A 20,421-nucleotide genomic window follows, 5' to 3' on the forward strand; every position below is an offset into this window, starting at 1 on the left:
GGGCGGGTGTCAAGAGGATGGGGCCAGGCTCTTTTCAGTGGTGCCCAGTGACAGGACAAGGGGCAACGGGCATGAACTGGAACACAGGAAGTTCCACTTGAACATGAGGAAGAACTTTACTCTGAGGGTGACAGAGCACTGGAACAGGCTGCCCAGGGAGGTTGTGGAGTCTCTTTCCCTGGAGACATTCAAAACCTGCCTGGACGTGTTTCTGTGTGACCTGGTCTAGGCTGACCTGCTTTGGCGGGGGAGTTGGACTAGATGATCTCCAGAGGTCCCTTCCAACTCTGACCATTTTGTGATTCTGTGATTTACGTAGCTGCAAATGGGAAAATGGGACTAATGCCATTCTGTGTTTGGTTCAACAGTTTTCAAAGTACCCAGTACCAAGTTTTTAAAAAAACCTGTCAATTATTTTATTTTTATGTTTTGAATTTGCACCTTCTTAATCTATGCTGAGCCAGCATCACTGGCTCTGCCTTTTGTGAGATAATGGGAAGAGAAATTCCTTTGTTTATTTCCATTCTATTTATTGCTCTATATGTATTGCTTTGATAAGAGTATCATAAATTTGAGTGAGTTGAAAGAATCCTGGATGCCTTGGGTCAAATTCACAAAACTTTCAGGAGTATAATAGGGACTTTTGTGTACAGATTGTACAGATTATGAATCTGAAAGTGTCAAATGACCTGTGGAAAAAACAAACAAACAAAACCCCAAACAAAATATAATTGATAATGCTCTAAAGCAGACTCCTTACAAGTCATAGAGAGTCATTTAAGAAAATCAGATTTATCCCACACCTTGACAAGGCTTTAGAATAAAGAACTTATAAAAGTAACTGCTTTCTTCGAAAGCTAAACATATTTTCTCTCTAAATATTCCACTCTAGACTCCACTAAAGCAAACACCAGGGGACCCAGGTATTGTCCTGTCATGGTTTAACCCCAGCCGGCAAGTAAGCACCATGCAGCTGCTCACTCACTCCTCCCACTTCCCAGTTGGAAGGGGAGGAGAATCGAAAAAAAAGTAAAACTAATGGGTTGAGATAAGAACAGTTTAATATCTAAACCAAAACAAAATAGAATAATAACAACAACAATAGTAATAGTAATAATAATGAAAAGGACTATAACAAAAAGAGAGAGAAATAAAACCCAAGAAAAGACAAGTGATGCACAATGCAGTTGTTCACCACCCACTGACCAATGCCCGAGCAGCGATCTGCCACTCCTGGCCAGCCCCGCCCTCCCCAGTTTATATACTGGGCATGTCATTCTGTGGTATGGAATATCCCTTTGGCTACTTTGAGTCAGCTGTCCTGGCCACACTCCCGCCCACCTTCTTGTGCACCTGAACACTAGCAAAGCATGCAAAGTTCACAAGTCCTTGATTTCCTAGCAACTAAAACCATCGGTATGTTATCAACATTCTTCTCGTACCAATTCCCATACTGAATCCAGAACACAGCACTGTTGTAGCTACTAAGAAGGAAAGTTAGCTGTATCCCAGCTGAAACCAGGACATCTCCTTTTAATAATAGCTACAAACTTCTATCTGAATTCCAATTTCCAAAATATTTCACTTTGATTATTCCACACAGCAATCAATAAACCAAATAAATTTAACAGCCAGACAATCACTTTGAATTTTCAGGTTTGTTATGACCTTCTCATTTCCTTTGGACCATCCACTCTCAGATAATGTATTTGCACTTGATCTAGTTGACGTGAGTAAATTTTTTTTTTTTTAATGTTCAGGATTTTCTTGTGTTTTGTTTTGTTTTGTTTTCTTGTCTAGAACCAGTGATTAAATTCTCTGAAATAAAACACAGCATTCAGGAGCCTCAGGAACCTGGCGAAATTGCACTTCTAAGAATCCATGTTCTACGCCTTGGTGATAGCTCCAAAGTATCTGTTGTCAGAGTGCACACAAAGGATGGCTCGGCCACCTCAGGGGAAGACTACAATCCAATGTCAGAAGGTAAGGGCTTCCTTGGGTGTGGGGATGGGAGACATTAGTTTGGAAAATGCCTTCCTGGAAATGAATGCTGGACAGGGAGCTGAATTCTTGTTTTGATATCCAAATAGCAAGTACTGTACTTTAGACTAAGAGTTCCTGCTTAGCTTTGTGTGTTTTGGAATAGGAGATTTGAGTGTTTTCTATTTTTTTTTTCCGAGTTAATTGTGGGACCTGTAAGGGATTGTGTTAGCATTGGATTGGATGTGAGATCCTGTTTGCCCTGGGCTACTTTGAATTTCCCAACCTGGAATGCAAACTCATGATTTCTTCATAAGAATGAAAGTTCAGCCTAACTCAGGTTGTTATCTACTTGAGCCATGTGTTTGAGCAGAATTTGGTTCTTGAGCTTCGCCTTCAGGTCCCCTGAGGTGGCAGAGGGCTGGGACATTGTTATGATAGACAACTTAAGATGATACAGGAATAGGCTCAAGTTCCTGGTTCTGCTATTTTAAGGCAATTGTCTAGATTTATTCTGCTTTCACCATCCTGCAGTATGGAAAAGAGATCTGCCCTAAGCATTTTCAGTAAGAAGTTGCCAGTGGTGGGATGCTCTACGTAGAAAAGCTCGCTCCTGGGAGTTGGCACGCAGGTCTCCTGTCTCCCAGGAAAGAGTCCAAGTCTCAAGGTTACAGACACCCTTATTCTCCTTCTGTGACCGACTGCATTTTGATTTGCTTTCCTCATAGTGACATGGTTTTGATGGAGTGTCACCCTCACAGGAACAGTTTGTAGCCTGGTGGTTATGCAGACTCCCTAGGGGAGTAACTTTTCTATGGTGTCTCCCAGGGAGGTATGACCTTGAATGCAATTAAAGTAAAATGAACAAACAAGGTCTCTCATTTCTTGGGTATTTGTGCTATTGACCAGGCTGGTGGCAGAAAATTGGTACCACTTCCTCCTGACTTTTAACAAGAAGTAACAATCCCCGCTTGGTTTCTAGAGGAAGGACCGCAGATGTCTATTTCTAATGGACTGTTCTTGGCTTGGGATTTCATGTAGATGAACATGTCTCCTAAAGACGTAATGCCAAGTATGTTGACTTTTCAGCTCAAAGTGCAGGTGTTTTGGATCCTGGTTAAATATGCACTGCAAATGGAGCCTGAGGTAATATCCATACTGGTATAATAATGTACATGGGACCATTCCTTGGCATGCAGACCCACTCTGTTGAAATTTCTTGGCCACTGAAGCAGGATCTCTGCATGCAAACTTCCTCCCTGGCCCACAATAATTCTGAACTGTGTCCAGGAGTTGTTTGGAAGAAAGATAGTTGGCTTGACAGAAAATCGTATCAGGATATTATGTTTTGATGTTATTTTAAGTCTTCCAACAAGTTATCAGTATCAACTTCTATTTATATTTTCTGTCCAGAAAAAGTGGCTTAGTTTTACTTGGTCATTGTGCTGAAGAACAGATACTAACAGCTCAGTCCACTACTACATTTTATTCGGAGCAAAACCGTGTTATGGCAACAGAATATGTTACTTGAACACAATTGACAAAGAAAACAATTGTTTGGCTGTTGATTTTGCATTAATTTGTTGGTTTTTCTTTTTAATCAGATATTGAATTCAGAGAAGGAGAAACTGAGCATTTTGTGGAAGTAGAGATTCTGTATGATGGCATAAGAGAAATGAGAGAAGTATTTACTGTCCACCTGAAAGCTGATGAGAACATGATAGCGGAGACACAGGTAACCACTGTTGACTACAAAAGTTGCCATTTGTAATGATATTTTTTAAATTTGTATAAAAACATCTAAAAATCCATGTACTCACGGCATGCATGACAGCCTGGTATTCATATGCTCCTGTGGTTAGTTTGGTACATGCTGTCTAAATACTGGTATAAATTAGCTGTAAATCCACCCGCTTTGAACAAAGTCTAGAAGCGTTGAATTACAAATTTTATGTGTGACCCTCTATATGCTTCACAGAGAGTTTGGCAGTGAAGAGCTCTCTCATTCTTTCCAAGTTACTGTATACATCTTAGGAAAGTATAATGCACTAACTGGCTTGTAGAAACTTGTTCTGACTTTCCCCATTACAGATGGTGGAAAGTATCAAAAGATTTAAAAATATAAAAAAAGAAAGCAAGAAGCTGTGGTTGGCAGGTTTTTTGTTTATATTAATAACATCTCTGGCTGCTACCAGACTCAGTATGATGGCGAAACTGTTGGTCCCTCTCTAAACCTGTGCAGAGAGATGTGGCAGCAGCAGCTGCAGCCATGCTGTGGTGTTCTGGTCAGTGCTCTGCCTCACTTCATGGGCTCGAGTACAGCTCCGTGAGGCCTTCTCACCTGTTCCGAGGGTAGGAGGTCTGTGGGCAGGGAGGAAGGCATGAATGGGGACAGATTGGCATAGATTTGTCTCCAGTTTCTTTACTTTGGTGAAGCAGAGGAGAGCACAGCAAGTGTTAGTAGCACAGCTACTACAGTTCTGAAGAGTACTGCCTGACATTTTGGGCCATATTTAAGATCTAATTTGACGCTGACACTAGGAACTTCTTACCTCAATGGTATATACAGTAAATTACCACATGCAGAGAAACTATGGCCCTGGGATCCATTACATCATGTATATTATACCTTGATAAATTTGTGGGTGACTATTTTAGAGGCTCTAAAGTTAACACACATTTTTTTATACTTAAGCTGGTAAAAGCCTAAACTGGCCGTCAAATGAGATCAAATTCATGTGTAGACTGAAGCTACTACGTGCTCTCTGGAATTAGTTTAGGAGAGTTTGGGGGGTTGTTCTTGTATTTTATGTTTGTGGCAAAGTTTGGAGGGGGGGTATATGAGTTAGGAGTGAAGTTGAGCATGGGAAAATGAGGAGAAAAGGTGGTGTTTTGACATCTGTCTTTGTTTCTTACTACTTGAGTCTACTTTAACTGGCAATAAATGAAATTAATTTTCCCCAACTTAAGGGTGTTTTGCCAATTAGAGTAATTGGTAAGCAATCTCCCTGTTTTTAGCTAGACCTGTGAGCTTTCTCATCATATTTCCTCCTTCTGACATGCTGAAGATGAGCAGTGAGTGAGCAACTGGGTATGTGTTTGACTGTTTGCTACAGCTAACTTGCTTTTTTAAAGAAAAATTGGAATGTTTTTATTTCCCTTTTCCTAGTGTTCAGGGAGTTAATTCTTCCTTAATTTTTAACTAGTTGCTGGTGAACAGGTTTTAAGTGGAAAACCTGTAAAAACCACTGAGGAGTGAATCCTCCTTAATACAAGACACCATTTTATCAAAGAATCCTAGGTAAAACCGGAATGAGCTTGGTGGCAGAAATTAAGTTGCAGGCACTACTTCTTCTCCCTCCATTCCCTGTTTTCAGTAGTATACATAACCTTTTCTCTCTCTCAACTCAGATGAGTAAAGCCATTGTGTACATTGAAGAAATGGACAGCGTTGCAGATGTGACATTTCCAGCTGTGCCTCAGGTTGTCTCACTTATGATGTATGACGATACTGCTAAAAGCAAAGAGAATCCACACCCTCCAACTGGCTATCCTGTTGTCTGTGTAACGGTAAATCTTGTTTCTGCATGCCTTTGTCCAACTTATTCCATGCTCTGGAGCATGTAAGAAAATTGTAAAAGTACTCAATTCTGGAAAATGACAACTAAAAGCAGCAGGATGTTACTGTGTCAGAAGCACTTGCATAAGTCTGCTGACCTAACTCAGAAGAAGAGCTTCCCAGAGAGGCTCACTGACACCCCTAACCTGGGACAGTTGTTTCTGCAGCGAGTGTTTCTTGCTGATCTAAATAGGTCTTTGTTCCTGGGCCATGCTGTCAAACTAATACCCAGTTCCAGGGGATGACTTGGACACATGGAATTAGGACCAGAAACAGAGATTTCTAAACCCAAAGCTGAGCAGGCAGGAAGGTGAGGAGGAGCTAAATGCTGCCCAAACAAGGGCCGTGGCTGGGCCACACAGAGCATTCCAGAAGCAGTTTGCATCCTGGGCTTTGTGAGCAGAGCTGTGCTGTGAGCAGCTGAGCAGCAGATTTTACCGAAGTTGGCTGAACGGCCTCTGGTATCAGCCATCTGTCCCATCTGCAGGAGGCTGCTCTCCCAGACAGAGCTGGCAGAGGGACATGTGCTAGTGCCTGCTGCTGCTATGTGAAGTCAGATGTTTTAAACTGTTGATCAAGGAAGATTTGATGGGGTGAAAAAAAAAAAAAAGACAAGAAAAAGAGGCTGAATTTTGCACTAGCACTGTGGGGGGCCAGCAACAGACAGCTGGGAAGGGTGCAGTTGCAGCTTGGCAGCTCTTTGCCAGGGACATGTGAATTCAGGCTATTCTTTTATGTTTCTAACAGTTTCTAATTTATTAGAGTGGTTTTACACTGGGATTTTTCAAGCCAGCATGTCTGAATTGAGGAGAACTGACTTTGATGTTGTCAAATAAGAGTTCAGTTTTTGGAGTTAGCACTAGCATTTTCTATGTTTGCATGGTCAGAGGTGACAATGTGAATCATAAGAACAGCTCACTACTGTCTGGGGTTTGGTTGTTGTTTTTTCTTGTTTTCAATTAAAAAGCATTCATTCATATCCCCTCGATTAAGGGGAAAATAGTGTGCCTGCTTGAAGGTCTTATTTTGCTGATACGGTTTTAGTAATAAGCATGGTACTGTTAGAATAATGCTTAGCAGTTTGCTTGCCTGGAGCAGGTGTAGGTAACACTAGATGACCCCATTTATTTTGTGTAAATGCCACCCCCTAGGCATGCAATCCCAAGTATTCAGACTATGACAAAACCGGATCCATCTGCACCATGGAAAATATCAACGATACTCTGACCCTGTACCGCTGGCTTGTCAGTGCTCCAAGTGGGAGTGATGGTGTCACCAGCCCGATGAGGGAAGTGGACTCCAACACTTTTTTTACCAGCACCAAATCCATCTCCCTGGACTCTATATACTTCCAGGCAGGCTCCAGGCTTCAGTGTGCAGCTCGAGCTGTGAATACCAATGGTGATGCAGGTCTGGAGCTGCTCAGTCCAATTTATACAGTAAACAGAGAGGAAGGTAAGTTTTTAATGATGGGAATTAGGTAGTTTTCTTGGGGAAAGATGAGGTAGTGTTTTCAGCTAATGGAGGTCTGCTATGGGGTGTTTTGTTTTAGGGAATTAATGTTCATATGTTAATTAATATTTTTTCATACACATACGGGACTGGTGCCAGTGAAAGGCAAAAGCATCTTGTAATTGTCTCATCACCTCCAGTATTCCACGAGTTTTCTCCCATCGTAGGTCATGTGTTAGTGATTGGTGGGTCTCTAATGACAATGATTCTTTTACCCCTGATTTGACTAGTGACTAGAGCAGAATTTGACTTCTCCAGTCTTTGGTCCTTTGCTTTTCTCAATGCACATATGTGGTGATTTGACCCTGGCTGGATGCCAGGTGCCCACCAAAGCCGCTCTATCACTTTCCCCATCCTCAACTGCACAGGGGAGAGAAAATAGAACAACAGGCTCGTGGGTTGAGATGAGGACAGGGAGATCACTCAGCACTTACCTTCACAGGCAAAATGGACCCTGCAGAACAAGACTCGACTTGGGAGAAAAAATGTAATTTATTACCAATTAACTCAGAGAGGAGTAATGAGAAATAAAACCAAATCTTAAGACACCTTACCCCCACCCCTCCCTTCTTTCCCGGGCTTAACTTTGTTCCCGATTCTCTCCCTCCTCTCCCTGAGCAGCACAGGGCGTGGAACAGGGAATGGGTGTTGTGGTCAGTTCATCACAGTGTTGTTTCTGCCGCTCCTTCCTCCTCAGGGGCAGGACTCCTCACACACTTCCCCTGCTCCAATGTGATGTCCCTGTCACGGGAGACAGTCCTCCGTGACTTCTCCACTGTGAGTCCTTCCCATGGGCTACAGTCCTTCATGAACTGCTCCAGCGTGGGTCTCCTCCATGGTGTGCAGTCCTTCAGGAACAGACTGCTCCAGCGTGAGCCCCCCTCACGGGGTCTCTGGCAGCAAACCTGCTCCAGCGTGGGCTTCTCCCTCTCCATGGGCCACAGCTCCTGCCAGGAGCCTGCTCCGGTGCAGGCTTCCCACAGGGTCACAGCTTCCTTCAGGCATCCACCTATGCCAGCATGGGGTCCTCCACAGAGGACCTCCCAGAGGTGCAACCACCATGGCTAATGGGCTTGGCCTTGACCAGCAGTGGGTCCAGCTTAGAGCCAGCCGTCATTGGCTGTATGGGGAAACTTCCATCAGCTTCTCACAGAAGCCTCCCCTGTAACCCACCCGCTACTAAAACCTTGCCGCACAAACCCGTTACAACTTATTTCAAATACAGCTCTATTTCCATGTGGTTTTAGTTTAAACAACACAGCTACTGACACTGAGAGCAGATTGTAGGTGTATTGAATTTGATGTTGTCTGAAGATCTGCAGACTAAAGACAGTTAAAATACCGGTGCTGGAAACGGGTGGGGGCATGAAATACATATGAAAATTCAGATATTGGAGCACTACATGCATAACTGCTGAGAACATATGCTGTGCCTCAGAGGGCAAGGGGAAATCCTAATTCTGGGTTTAGCCCACATCCCTCATGTTTATTAACTGTGATCCGTATCTAGATGTGTATGTCTAATCTGTTGTGTTTTTCCAGACATTCAGATGAGGAAAATGCATCTTTTTGCTCAAGAAGTTAGTGACTAGAATAGTTACTTGGGAGTTACTTTAAAGTCCTATGCTGCCCAAATTAAAGCAGGAGTCTGACTTTACTGCATCTCAGGATTCACAGGGCCAAAATGCTGAGTGCTAGGGGGTGATTCTTCTCTGTCTCTTTAGACTAAAATGTTCTCATTTTAGTCAGCTCACTGACTGTGCAAGTGGGTCCTGCTGTGCTTCCTCATCTCTGTGTTTTGTGCAGTTCAGTCCTTCTACTACACCTTCTCTGCTATGTGGAGTCCTTCACCTCCATCTCCTCCAGCTGCAGTGCAAAACCCTTGGGTAGGATTGAACTATGTGGGAAGAACTGAAAAAGTTTTGTGTGTACCAGGGTATTAGTGATGGTTGTGTTGCATTGGCAGTGGCCTGTCATCAAGATAAGACAAGGCTTGTGGACAGGGGCAGTATTTCTTGTTAAGATCACAAGTTGGGAACAGAAAGGAAGCTTTTGGGCATGTAATCTAACTGAAATCCACCAAGGTTTTAGGCAGTTGTGTTCATGCTCAGTGGCTGAAAAGTAGCTCCCTTGAAACTTTCCATCGCTAGGAAGTTAGGCAGTAGCCTGTGAAGTTTTCAAGGTTCCCTGAAGCTTCTAAGTGTTAGGTTTATAGGTCTACAGTGGCCATTATGCACCATAGCTCCTCTGTGGATTTACCACTATGCTCACAAAGGGCCAGTTCTTTGTGTAATTTAATCAGAAATTATCTTTGCCTTAGTCATACACAGAAAAAGAAAGAACCTGAAATACCTCTCCAGTATAAGTGGTGGACCCTGCAGAACAGCACAAACTGCCCCTTTGTATTTTAGTTAACTGTTGTCTGCAAGATGTTGGCACCCCTCAAGCAGCTTCTTTCTTGTGGCAAGAGCTCAGGTGTGGTTATGAACCACCCTGCCCTTCACCTCAGGAAGTGATGGCTGCCAACGTAAATACTGATGTAAAGTTGCCATCTCCCCATTTCTAGGGAGGAAGAACAAATCCTTATCAGGAAGACGGCAGGTTCCTCACTGCTGCTGGGCATTGAAGGATTTCCATACTTCTGCCCTTGCCTCTCTGGAAGAGGACCTCTTGGCCCTAGGAGTTAGACCAGGCAGCATGGGCAGAGCTGTAAGGAACTCCCTAATTAGCGTGCTGATGTTTCTGCATTTTTCTGACCTCACTCTATGGCCAGACATTTCCAAGCTGCTTGACACCGTTACGACAGTTTAGCAGGCATCTCACAATCTTTCTTTCCCCTCTGCTCAGGTCTTTGCCAGCCTCGCATGCCAGGAACAGTGGGAGCAGAACCTTTCTCAGCTAAAATTCGCTACACAGGTCCAGATGATCCTGACCATCCCAATCTGATCAGACTAACAGTCACAATGCCCCATATGGATGGTAAGCATCAGGTGGTAAAAGTAAGCACTTAATTAAAACATGCTGCTTTGGACTTTTCCTCTCCCGCAGGTTTGTCTCCACAGTTGTTTGCTCTATTGTGGTAGAACCACAAATAATCCATGTTTCATGAACGACTTGCCAATCACAAGATTAATGTATGCATAAAACATTGGGTATCCTTAGCTCCTGTGTTTCCAGCTCTAAAAATATGTTCACAAGCAGTTGATGAATACTTCGTTTGTGCTTTTCCTTTCAGGTTGTTAATGGGTCATATGACATTTATGTTTTAGGAATGCTGCCAGTTATCTCCACGCGCCCCTTGTCCAACTTTGAGCTAACGCTTAGCCCAGATGGCACTCGTGTGGGACACCACAAGTGCTCCAACCTACTGGACTATAATGAGATCCAGACCAAACATGGGTTTATTACAGAGGAAACTAAGAACCCCAAAGTAATTGGAGAAACTTCACCTTACCAGTACAGCAGTGCTCTGAGGTCTGCCAAAACCTTGCGTTTCTACCAGAACCTCAACCTTGAGGCTTGCCTTTGGGAGTTCAACAGTTACTATGATATGTCTGAGCTGCTGACAGACTGCAGTGGCTCCATTGGCACAGATGGGCAGGTATGTGGCACCAAAGGGCCTTCCTCTCTCAACAGGAGGCTTTGGAAGTATAAGTCCAAGAGGAAGTGTTACTAAGGATTGCATGAGAAAGGATTTAGTCACTATGCAGGCAGGTTGATACCTGCTCCCTTAACACAAATGTTTTTAGAAGTACAGATTTGTTCCTTGGTGCTGTATTTCCATGCACAGACATAATTCATCTTCCTGGTAATTGGGCACAGCTTACTGCATTGCTGCTTATTTGACTCAAAGAGCTTTTCCAAACTGTGTATGTGTTTGTGCTATCACCTAAAGCCCATGGAGGAGCATATTCAGAGGAGAAGCTACAGTTTTATTGCTTTAGAGAAATAAACCATAGGTGTAAAGTATGTTATTGACCCTGGAAGTGTGTTCTAAGGCTATGTAAAAAAATATTTTTTTACAAAAAAAAAAAAACAGAGCACTTTTTTAATTAGAAGCTCTAACTTAGGTTTACAGTGTTTGGCCATTAGGCAGAGCTTTCAAGAAGGTGAGATTTTATAAACAGAAGCTTGGTTGATAAGGAACAAACAGTCATGTAATTTTCCTGAGTGGAACAGGCTATCGTTCCAGGTCTTTGGTATGAATTACATCAACATTGATCACAGAGCAGGCACGGTGGCTCCTGTACAAGCACCCTACAGCAATTGCACTTACATTAGAGGAAATTACGGGGGGCTGTAGAGCCCCTGTGCTGACTCCATCCTGAATCAGCCTTGACTTAGCATTTTGGTGCTTTCCCATTCTTTAGGTGCTTAGCTGTTACCTTCTCAACTGATGCTCAGTGGCCAAAGAAGATTTATTTACTAATTATCTGCTTGGCCACCCATTCTGGTTGCTTGTTAGTTGCTTGGTAGAGAGAGACCTTCTTAACTCAGACCATAGTTTTAAATTGCAGTGTTTCAGGTTGCCGTAATCCATAGACTTCAATCTATTGTAAAGTTAGGTGTTACAGGACTCATTTCTAAATTCGTGTTTGATTTCTGAATGCCTAAAGAATCTGGTGGTTATGATCTGGAATTTTAATTTAGGCCACCTTCAATTCAAAAAAGAGAAGTTTGTGTTGAAGGCTTTTTCTTTTTTTTTTTCAATTCCAAGGTAAAACAAATTTTAGATGGTCCTTATTTTGGAGAGGTACAAACCTTTTTTTTAAACTGGCAAAGATTTGAGGACACTGTCAAGTGAGGTGATTTGCAGGACCTGAAGTAATAGTCATGCCAGTAACAGATGTAAAATGTTTCTGTTGCTTAGGTTTAAAGAGGGCAGTTCATGAGAATGCAGGGTTGGCAGTGAAAGTCATCTTTTTACAGCTTGCCTGCAGTAAACTGGTACCTCAATGTGTTTCAGGTTTTAAATCTGGTGCAGTCATATGTAACTCTGCGGGTGCCTCTCTACGTCTCCTACGTCTTCCACTCCCCTGCTGCCATCAGTGGCTGGCAGCATTTTGATTTGCAGTCTGAACTGAGACTCACCTTTGTGTACGACACGGCTATCCTGTGGAAAGATGGGATAGGCAGCCCTCCCGAATCAGAGCTCCAAGGTGAGCTGTTTCAGATGCTGTCATTTCTCAACTCCATCCTATTCAATGTTCTGATGATGATGGGAGATGTGTGGTCAATAACTCAATGCTTTTTAACCCTGAGAATCTCAAAAGCAGCATCAGCCCGCTGACTCCCTCAGTTAAAACACCCTCCCAAAGGACAGTGGTGTTTGGTTTTTAATGCAATATGTTGCTAATCTAGGTGTTTCAAATCTTCCCTCAATTGCATACTGCTTTTAATCTATAAAAAATGGGATAAATTAGCACACAGACCAACTCTGAAGCAGACGTTCTTATGGAGAGGTAGACTCCAGTGCTGAATTGGTACACAGTTACAGGGCAAAGGAAGCACTTGCAGGGGAAATGCCTGCAAAAGGGGGCCTTACTGCGGTGAGCAGCCTTGGTGTCCGTGTGACAAAAAGTCCCAGAGCCTTTCTTTCTCCTGCCTATGCTCTGTTGTATCAGCATATGTGGATGTATATAAAAGGAAATGGCCTCAAGTTGTGCCAGGGGAGGTTTAGATTGGACATTAGGAAAAATTTCTTTACTGAAAGAGTGGTCAAACATTGGAACAGGCTGCCCAGGGAAGTGGTGGAGTCACCGTCCCTGGAGGTGTTCAAAAAACGTGTAGATGTGGCAGTTCAGGACATGGTTTAGTGGGCATGGTAGTATTAGGTCAACGGTTGGACTTGATGATCTCAGAGGTCTATTCCAACCTAATGATTCTATGATTCTATACTTCAGGTGAGTCTGGTCTTATGTCAGCCAAAGAGAGAAACAAAATCTGCCTTAAGGGCTTAGCAGGTGTAAATGAGTGGCATTTCTGAAGTTGGTGGGTTTGGAGATCTGTCTCAAAGCAATCAATGTGACAGGGTTTAATATCTGTGAAAAGCACTAGGGCTTATGTAAAGTGTTTCAGATCTCCAGATGCAGAAAGTATATGAAGAGCCTTCCTTTAAAAATGCACTTGGGAAATGGTGGTGGTAAAATTGTTGGCTTTCCTCCCTAGGCTCCCTCTACCCCATGAGTATGCGGATCAATGATGAAGGGCGACTAGTGGTGATCTTCCGAACGGAGATTCGTTTCCAGGGCCAGCTGGTGATGTCCCACCCAGGTGTGTACCCAGCCTGTCCACTTGTGCTAGCCAGAGTCTCTGTAGTGCTGTCTGCCTGGCAGAGGAAGAAGGCGTGGAGAAGTGCCAGTCTTGAGCTCATCTGGCAAAAAAACAGCAAAAGGTTAAGAATGCTGGTATCTGCTTCTCCCTGCTACAAACCTTGTGAGTGGAGATAACAGCTGAAAGAGGGAGCCTTGCAGCAGCAAGACAGCTCTGTTTTGGCTAAAGAGTGAGGAACCAAGCAGAAAAACAATTTCAGCCCAAAACTTTGAAGGCTATGATGTCCAGAGTGAAAACTTTACTTAATTATCTAGAAAATAAATATTACGGTTAACAGCCCTGCTTATGTTAATGAGCATTTTAGAGATCATGCTATACGTATATGACTATGTTACTCAACTCTCTGCCTAAATCATGCTATGTGTAATCCATAGGAGGGGAAACAAAGAATTAGAGAATAAAAAGAGGAGAATAAGGGGTAAACATTGGGAGAAAGGGACTGAAGACTTAGAAGAGACAGGTAATGGGCTGTGCTCCTCTTCCTCCAGCCAAGATAGGGACACCTTCTTGGTAAGAATTGTGCCTTTGCCCCTGATGAAGAATACCCAGGAAAACTTGGCCAGCGTTATCATAGTATATTAGCGCTATTGCAGTAAGTGCGTTTTTCAACAGCAATTCTGTGCTTGTTTGATCTGTTGCCTTAATAAATCACCTATATTTGCAACTTTGTGAAACTCTTTCAGTGAAAGTCCCTGAGAGGGCTCTGACAGGCAAATGTCAAATCCATACTCTTAATGTGACAAAAGGTATCACAGTAAAGAGTCTCAGTGTGGAAGGGGAATAAGTAAGTGAGGCACTTCCCTTCCTGGGGTGTAGGTTAATTTCTTTCCATTCTCTTCCTTCTCTGCTTTTGTGTGCTGATTTTATACCATGCCAGGCATCAGTATTAATTATGGCAAATTATAATTTGCTTTTTATTCTTTCAGGAACGTCTCTGGCATCAATGGTGGTGTCTGCTGACCACCCTGGCCTCACATTTACACTCAGTCTGTTACGAAGTGAGCCGACCTTCCACCAGCCTGTGCAGCAGTGGAGTTTTATCTCTGACTTTGCTGTGCGTTTGCATTTAGGCTTGAATTTAGGGAAGCAAAGGGAATGGCAGTTTTTAACATACTTTCCATGCGGTTGTCAGCCCTGTACGATCAGTAAGCATCAACTCATTTGGATGCAGTCACCTATTTTCATTACGTAATGAACAGGCGGAAGTCGCTGGTGTCCCTGGAGCTTGAGCCCAGAGGCCTTCTGCTTGTGCTAGCCAGCACCATTCATTGAGCAGGCCAGTGCTGGAGCTGTGGCCCCTCTTGAAGAATTTGTCTTAACGTTATCTCGCTTGGCATTGCCAGGGAACTGTGATCCAGCAGTTGCTCCTGAGGTTATGAGAAGCTGGATTTTTCCTCGCACATGGCAAAGCTGCTTGGCTCCTGCTGAGCTCAAGAGTCAGTGGGAGCTACTGTTCCCAAAGCCTGTGTCTCTAACAGGGCAGAAGAGGCTTGCTTCAAAGTGTCTTGCTTCTGTGAGAGGGACACAGCCTATTACTCAGCTCTTGCTGAGCTGGTGGGAAAGGTACCATCTGCATTCACTTAAAAATCCAGCCAAAATCATCTTCTCTTCAGAGAGATTTGATATGTTAGACTTGGGCGTGGACACCTTTGATTCCAAGCACCACCGCAGCAAGGTCAGTTCCTCAAAGGCCTGATGTAGCTGTTCTGCATTAGTCCTTGTTCTACAGAGAAGCAGAGGAGAGGCAGCATGTGTCCGTGCCTTGCCTATGCTGCTGAAGTGCACTGAGGGTGTTGGTGCACACGCTTCCTGCATGAGGTAAAGCACCACGATCGTAAACAGCCATACCCAAGTTTATAAAAGTGTTTAGGATGCTGCTGGGAATTCAGCTCCACCTCAGGGGCAGTGTGAGCTGAAATAGTGGTTGTTCAGAGACCAGAGAAATGCTCACTTCTTGAATCTTTTTGCAGGTACGTGATTACTCCGGTACTTACACTGTGAAATTCATCCCTTGCACTGCTGCGCCTGGTCAGCAATACGCCCTTCCTGTCATCTGCAGCCCACGGGACCCAATTGCATTTGATATGGACATCAGGTTCCAACAGGTACATGGTTTTACTTAGGACTTACACAATTTTCCGTGACACGTGGGCAAAACCAGCCCAAAGCAAATTTAGGCTCAAAGGCCGGTGTTCATATCCACTGAAAGAGATGTTCTGGCATAGGCTGTCCAGTACCAGTTGTCAAGAGGAAATCATGGAGTATTTCAGATGGCTTCAAAAGGAGTTTTACAGTGCTTGTAGGTTGCTCTAGATCACATCATCTCGAGTGAGATAAAAACAAACTAAGTTAATTTTTTTCCAATAATTAAAATCTTATTTTTCTATTTATTTACCATAGTCCAGCCTGTTCCTAAGTACTTCGCTGCTTTTTTTTCAGGAAGGAGAGGGCTGAAGGGGGAAAGAATTTTAATTCTAAGCCAGATTGTTTTCAAAGACAACTTGTAGTCCTGAGGTTGATTTTTAAAACTGAGATCAATGTAATAGAATTGTATCAGGAGGATCTTTTTCTCAAGCAGTGGGAAAAACTTCATTCAGTGGCTCTGTAACAATTTTTCTGTATTTTTCTATATTTGGTTAATATATTAAAGAAAAAAAATTAGCGCACCAAGTAGCAGCAACTTAGTCTGTTACAAAGACCAGATTTTCTGTTGCAGTTGGCTTGAGGAACGGCTTGATCAGCATTTGGAGACCAAGGGCTCTGCATCTGAGACTTAACTTCCACTCAACATACCAAACTTTTAAAAATCTCTTGCATCCTTCAGTCAGTACATTAAAAATGTCCTGCCTGAACTTTTCTTATCCCCCAAAAGTACTGGATACCCCAGAGGCCTTGTCAGTGACAGTCAGAGCCGTTCCGCCCTTTTGACCATTAGAGCTGCCCTTTAGCCTTTTGCTTCATTGTCCATTGCACGGCACGTGACCAGTGTGGAGACAACTGCATTACGTGCAGATTAACTGAGTGTCTTGGTCTTGTTCGCTCAAACAATTGGTGTTGAATTTAATGTAAAGACACTGCTTCAGCAACAGCCTTCCTCCTGCCACCTTGTAAGGCGGGACAAGAATGCTACACAGGAACAGGAAAATGATTTAATGAGGGAGGAAATCACTGGAGTTGTGGTGGCGCTTGAATATTAAGTTAATTTTGCACGTTTGTGTTTGTGGTCACACCCTTACACCTGTTACCCCTTGATGCTGCGTTTATTGTGGTCAACAAGATCAAACAGTGGCATGAGACCGTTTAGTTCTTTACGTTATTTCTGTGCTGAAGAGCTGTTTGCCTGCTGTTCCCCTCTGTATCTCCCCGGCATTACACGCGGTGGGTCTCACGGCACTCCCGGAGCGTCGGGTTCACAGGGCAGGCACAGAGCAGCGGCCCGGCGCCAGCTTCCTCCTCCCAAACGTGCTGGGCTCTGTTGGGCTCCTGCAGCCACCAGGTGGGGAAGGCAGAAAGATGGTCAGGGGGAGCGACCTACCGCTGCACCAGAGGAGGTAACCTGCTTTGCAGCGCGACTCCTGTGTCGTCTCCGGCTGTGGGCCGTTGGCCAGGTTACTTTTCTGGGAAAACTGGAGGCAGCTTCTAGGTCTCGAGTGGAACGTGCACGGTGCAGCTGGAGGGTGAGCAGGGGCAGACGAGGTTTGCCAGCCTGTGCTCCTTGGTTTGAATATGCAGGTTGTTGTTTAGAGTAGGGGAAATGAGCCGGTGTTGAGGTGGGTCCCAGTCCTGATCTTTATTGGCCTCTTACCCACAGCCCTGTTCTGCCAGTAACTTTTGTGGGTGTCACTGGAAAGATACATTGCTGTCTTGTATCTGAGGAAGCAGATATCTTTCGCTGTTTTACTTGGCAACGTTGAAATAAAGCACTACAATTGTGTATTGTAACGGGTCATGATGAGAGGCACAAGAGGAGGGTTGTGCATGTAAGTACATAGGAGGGATTCTTATAAATGCTGTGTACTGCTACACCAAGGCTTCTTTTTTTTTGATAATTTAATTTCACTTTTCCCCACAGGTCAGTGACCCAGTGGCAGCAGAGTTCAGTCTAAATACTCAAATGTTTCTGCTGTCGAAAAAGGAGCTTTGGATATCTGATGGATCAATGGGATTTGGAGAAGGAGCTGATGTAGCCTTTACCAAAGGTACAAAGTCAATTGTGTATCCAGCATATTATGAAAGCTCAAACAGAACCACTTTTAACAAGAGATGAGTATGTATTTTACTAGTTTTGTAACCCCTACATGGTCTATGTATTTCCACTGCAGAAAAGTGAAATACAGAAGCACTAACATATGGTGTAATTTAGTGTAATTGAAATAGGCTTGGGGGGGGGCTCTGAGAGGAAAAGCATTCCAAAGGTAGGTGCAGAATTTGGGTGCTTATATCTGAAACCGCAGTTCTGAAAACTTTTGCTCAGTTACTGCATAATCACATGTTCGCCTCACTCTGGTTGTTTTGCTTTGAAACTGCCCACCCTAGAACTTTTTGCCACATTTAGAGGGGGCTAAGTAATTTCAGTGCTTAGGTTATTCCAGTCAGAAATGCAGGAATTGAATACTTGTACACCTGAGGCTCCTTGACTTGGTCATGCAGCTGTTCTCAATCACAGACTGGGTGCACAGTAACTGCAGCTTCAGCCAAGCTGCTCAGACTCATCCTTGGTTTTTTTGAATTCTGGCCCAGGGCAGGTGCTCTCACACGCTGTACTCACCCTCTGACTGGAGCTGTCATCAGATTCCAGGGAAACTCCAGATAGTGGCAGTATTGGACCAGAAATAATTTTGGTTTTAATTGGTCCCTTATTTGAGTTAGCAGGACATTTGGCTTTCAGACTGATAAGAACTTTATTTTGCTTGATATAATACTATCGAGTTGGGTAGTTTCTTATATGTGAATATGGGTTGCCCTCTAGTGAAGAGAAGGAAAAAGCTTGCTTGAAAAGAGCTGCACTGTGAGAACCACATGTCAGTATGAATTGTAACAGAAAATAAGACTAAAGCCCACGGTAAATTAGTAGTGACAGTCACAGAACGTCCTGTCTTCACATGCGAAGGGAAATACACTTCAAGCTAGGTAGTTTGTGTCCTGAGAATTTTAAGAACAATGGTTGGGTAAGAACTTGATATGATAATTTTAAATTGAGTGGTATAAAGTAAAACGTGTTAGTCTGCTTTACTAGGGTCTGAAATCTATGGCCGAGTGATGGTGGATCCAGTTCAGAATCTTGGCGACTCCTTCAGCTGCAACATCGAGAAGGTGTTCCTCTGCACAGGCGCCGACGGGTACGTGCCCAAGTACAGCCCAGACCGTCAGGAATACGGATGCCTGGCTGACTCCCCCTCCCTCTTGTACAGATTCAAGATCCTGGTACGTAAACAAGGAGTTAGAGTAGCAGGCAGTTTTAGATCCCCGAGTTCCATGTGAATCTGGAAATACTTCCTTTAGGATAAAGCGCAACCTGAGACACAAGCAAGAGCCTTTGGAAACCTGGAGTTTCATGCTGTGTTAGCAGCTGATCATGCAGATGCTTTTCCTCTGGTAAAGCAACCTGGTTCTGATGGTTTCAGCCTGTCGTCTGCTCCGCTCTTCCAGGTAAGTTGTCTGACAAGTATAGCACAGAAATTCTTTCAAGCTGAAAGACGACTGAGGTGGTGAAGAGAGGAACAGAGAATGCAGGTAATCAAGGGCACTATGTTAGTCAGCGAAAGACTTCAGCAACACGTTTACTTTGTTCCCGTTCCCTAACAGTGTAGAAACAATGACAGCATTGCTTTGTACCGCTGAGGTACCCTTCCACAGCCTCGCTGTTGTTGCAGACATGTACACCCGAGACTGGGAGCTTTCTGTGAGGGCCTCTTTACATGGGAGAAAATGAAGAAATTAGGCTTTATTTTCTTGCAATGGGGAAAAAAAAATAAGTAATTGGTTTGTATATGATATGAAATAAAAAAAGAGAACTATGCATCCTACTTTGTCAGATTAATTCAAATTCCTGAAGTCTTTCTTTGGTCTCCTGAAGTGGGGTTTCTCTTAGAATCATAGAATCATTTTGGTTGGAAAAGACCTTTAAGGCCACCAGGTCCAACCATTAACCTAACACTGCCAAGCCCACCACTAAACCATGTCCCTAAGCACCACATCTGTATGTCTTTTGAACATCTCCAGGGAGGGTGACTCCACCACCTGTTCCAATGTTTGACCACTCTTTCAGTAAAGAAATTTTTCCTAATACCCAATCTAAACCTCCCCTGGCACAATCTGAGGCCATTACCTCCTGTCCTGTCATTAGTTACTTGGGAGAAGAGACCAACACCGGCCTCACTACAACCTCCTTTCAGGCAGCTGTAGAGAGCAATAAGGTCTCCTCTCAGCCTCCTCTTCTCCAGACTAAACAACCCCAGCTCCCTCAGCCGCTCCTCATAAGACCTGTTCTCCAGACCCTTCACCAGCTTCCTTGCCCTTCTCTGGACACACTCCAGCACCTCAATGTCTGTCTTGCAGTGAGGGGCCCAAAACTGCACACAGCACTCGAGTGCGGCCTCACCAGTGCCGAGTACAGGGGCACAATCACCTCCCTGCTCCTGCTGGCCACACTATTGCTGATACAGGCCAGGATGCTGTTGGCCTTCTTGGCCACCTGGGCACACTGCTGGCTCATGTTCAGCCGGCTGTCAACCAACACCCCCAGGTCCTTTTCTGCCGGGCAGCTTTCCAGCCCCTCCTCCCCCAGCCTGTAGCGCTGCATGGGGTGGTTGTGACCCAAGTGCAGGACCTGGCACTTGGCCTTGTTAAACCTCATAGCATTGGCCTCAGCCCATCGACCCAGCCTGTCCAGGTCCCTCTGCAGAGCCTTCCCACCCTCGAGCAGATCAACACTCCCACCCAATTTAGTGTCATCTGCAAATTTACTGAGGGAGCAC

The 20,421-nt window shown here is 44.1% G+C and overlaps 1 protein-coding gene across 1 annotated transcript in view; it reads left to right on the forward strand.

Moving 5' to 3' along the window:
• FREM3 (FRAS1 related extracellular matrix 3) overlaps nucleotides 1-20,421 on the forward strand; it is a 71,068-nt gene that overhangs the window by 49,513 nt on the left and 1,134 nt on the right. The window contains exons 11-23 of the mRNA XM_086464787.1: nucleotides 1,801-1,983; nucleotides 3,585-3,715; nucleotides 5,392-5,550; nucleotides 6,751-7,054; nucleotides 9,959-10,090; nucleotides 10,381-10,712; nucleotides 12,078-12,270; nucleotides 13,280-13,384; nucleotides 14,371-14,498; nucleotides 15,415-15,549; nucleotides 17,517-17,643; nucleotides 18,681-18,868; nucleotides 18,947-19,093. Of these exons, the coding sequence (XP_086320913.1) occupies nucleotides 1,801-1,983; nucleotides 3,585-3,715; nucleotides 5,392-5,550; nucleotides 6,751-7,054; nucleotides 9,959-10,090; nucleotides 10,381-10,712; nucleotides 12,078-12,270; nucleotides 13,280-13,384; nucleotides 14,371-14,498; nucleotides 15,415-15,549; nucleotides 17,517-17,643; nucleotides 18,681-18,868; nucleotides 18,947-19,093 (2,264 nt within the window). The remainder of the gene's footprint in view (nucleotides 1-1,800; nucleotides 1,984-3,584; nucleotides 3,716-5,391; nucleotides 5,551-6,750; nucleotides 7,055-9,958; nucleotides 10,091-10,380; nucleotides 10,713-12,077; nucleotides 12,271-13,279; nucleotides 13,385-14,370; nucleotides 14,499-15,414; nucleotides 15,550-17,516; nucleotides 17,644-18,680; nucleotides 18,869-18,946; nucleotides 19,094-20,421) is intronic.

The sequence above is a fragment of the Leptosomus discolor genome, chromosome 4 (assembly GCF_034619465.1).
Source record: "Leptosomus discolor isolate bLepDis1 chromosome 4, bLepDis1.hap2, whole genome shotgun sequence".
Lineage (NCBI taxonomy): Eukaryota > Metazoa > Chordata > Aves > Leptosomiformes > Leptosomidae > Leptosomus > Leptosomus discolor.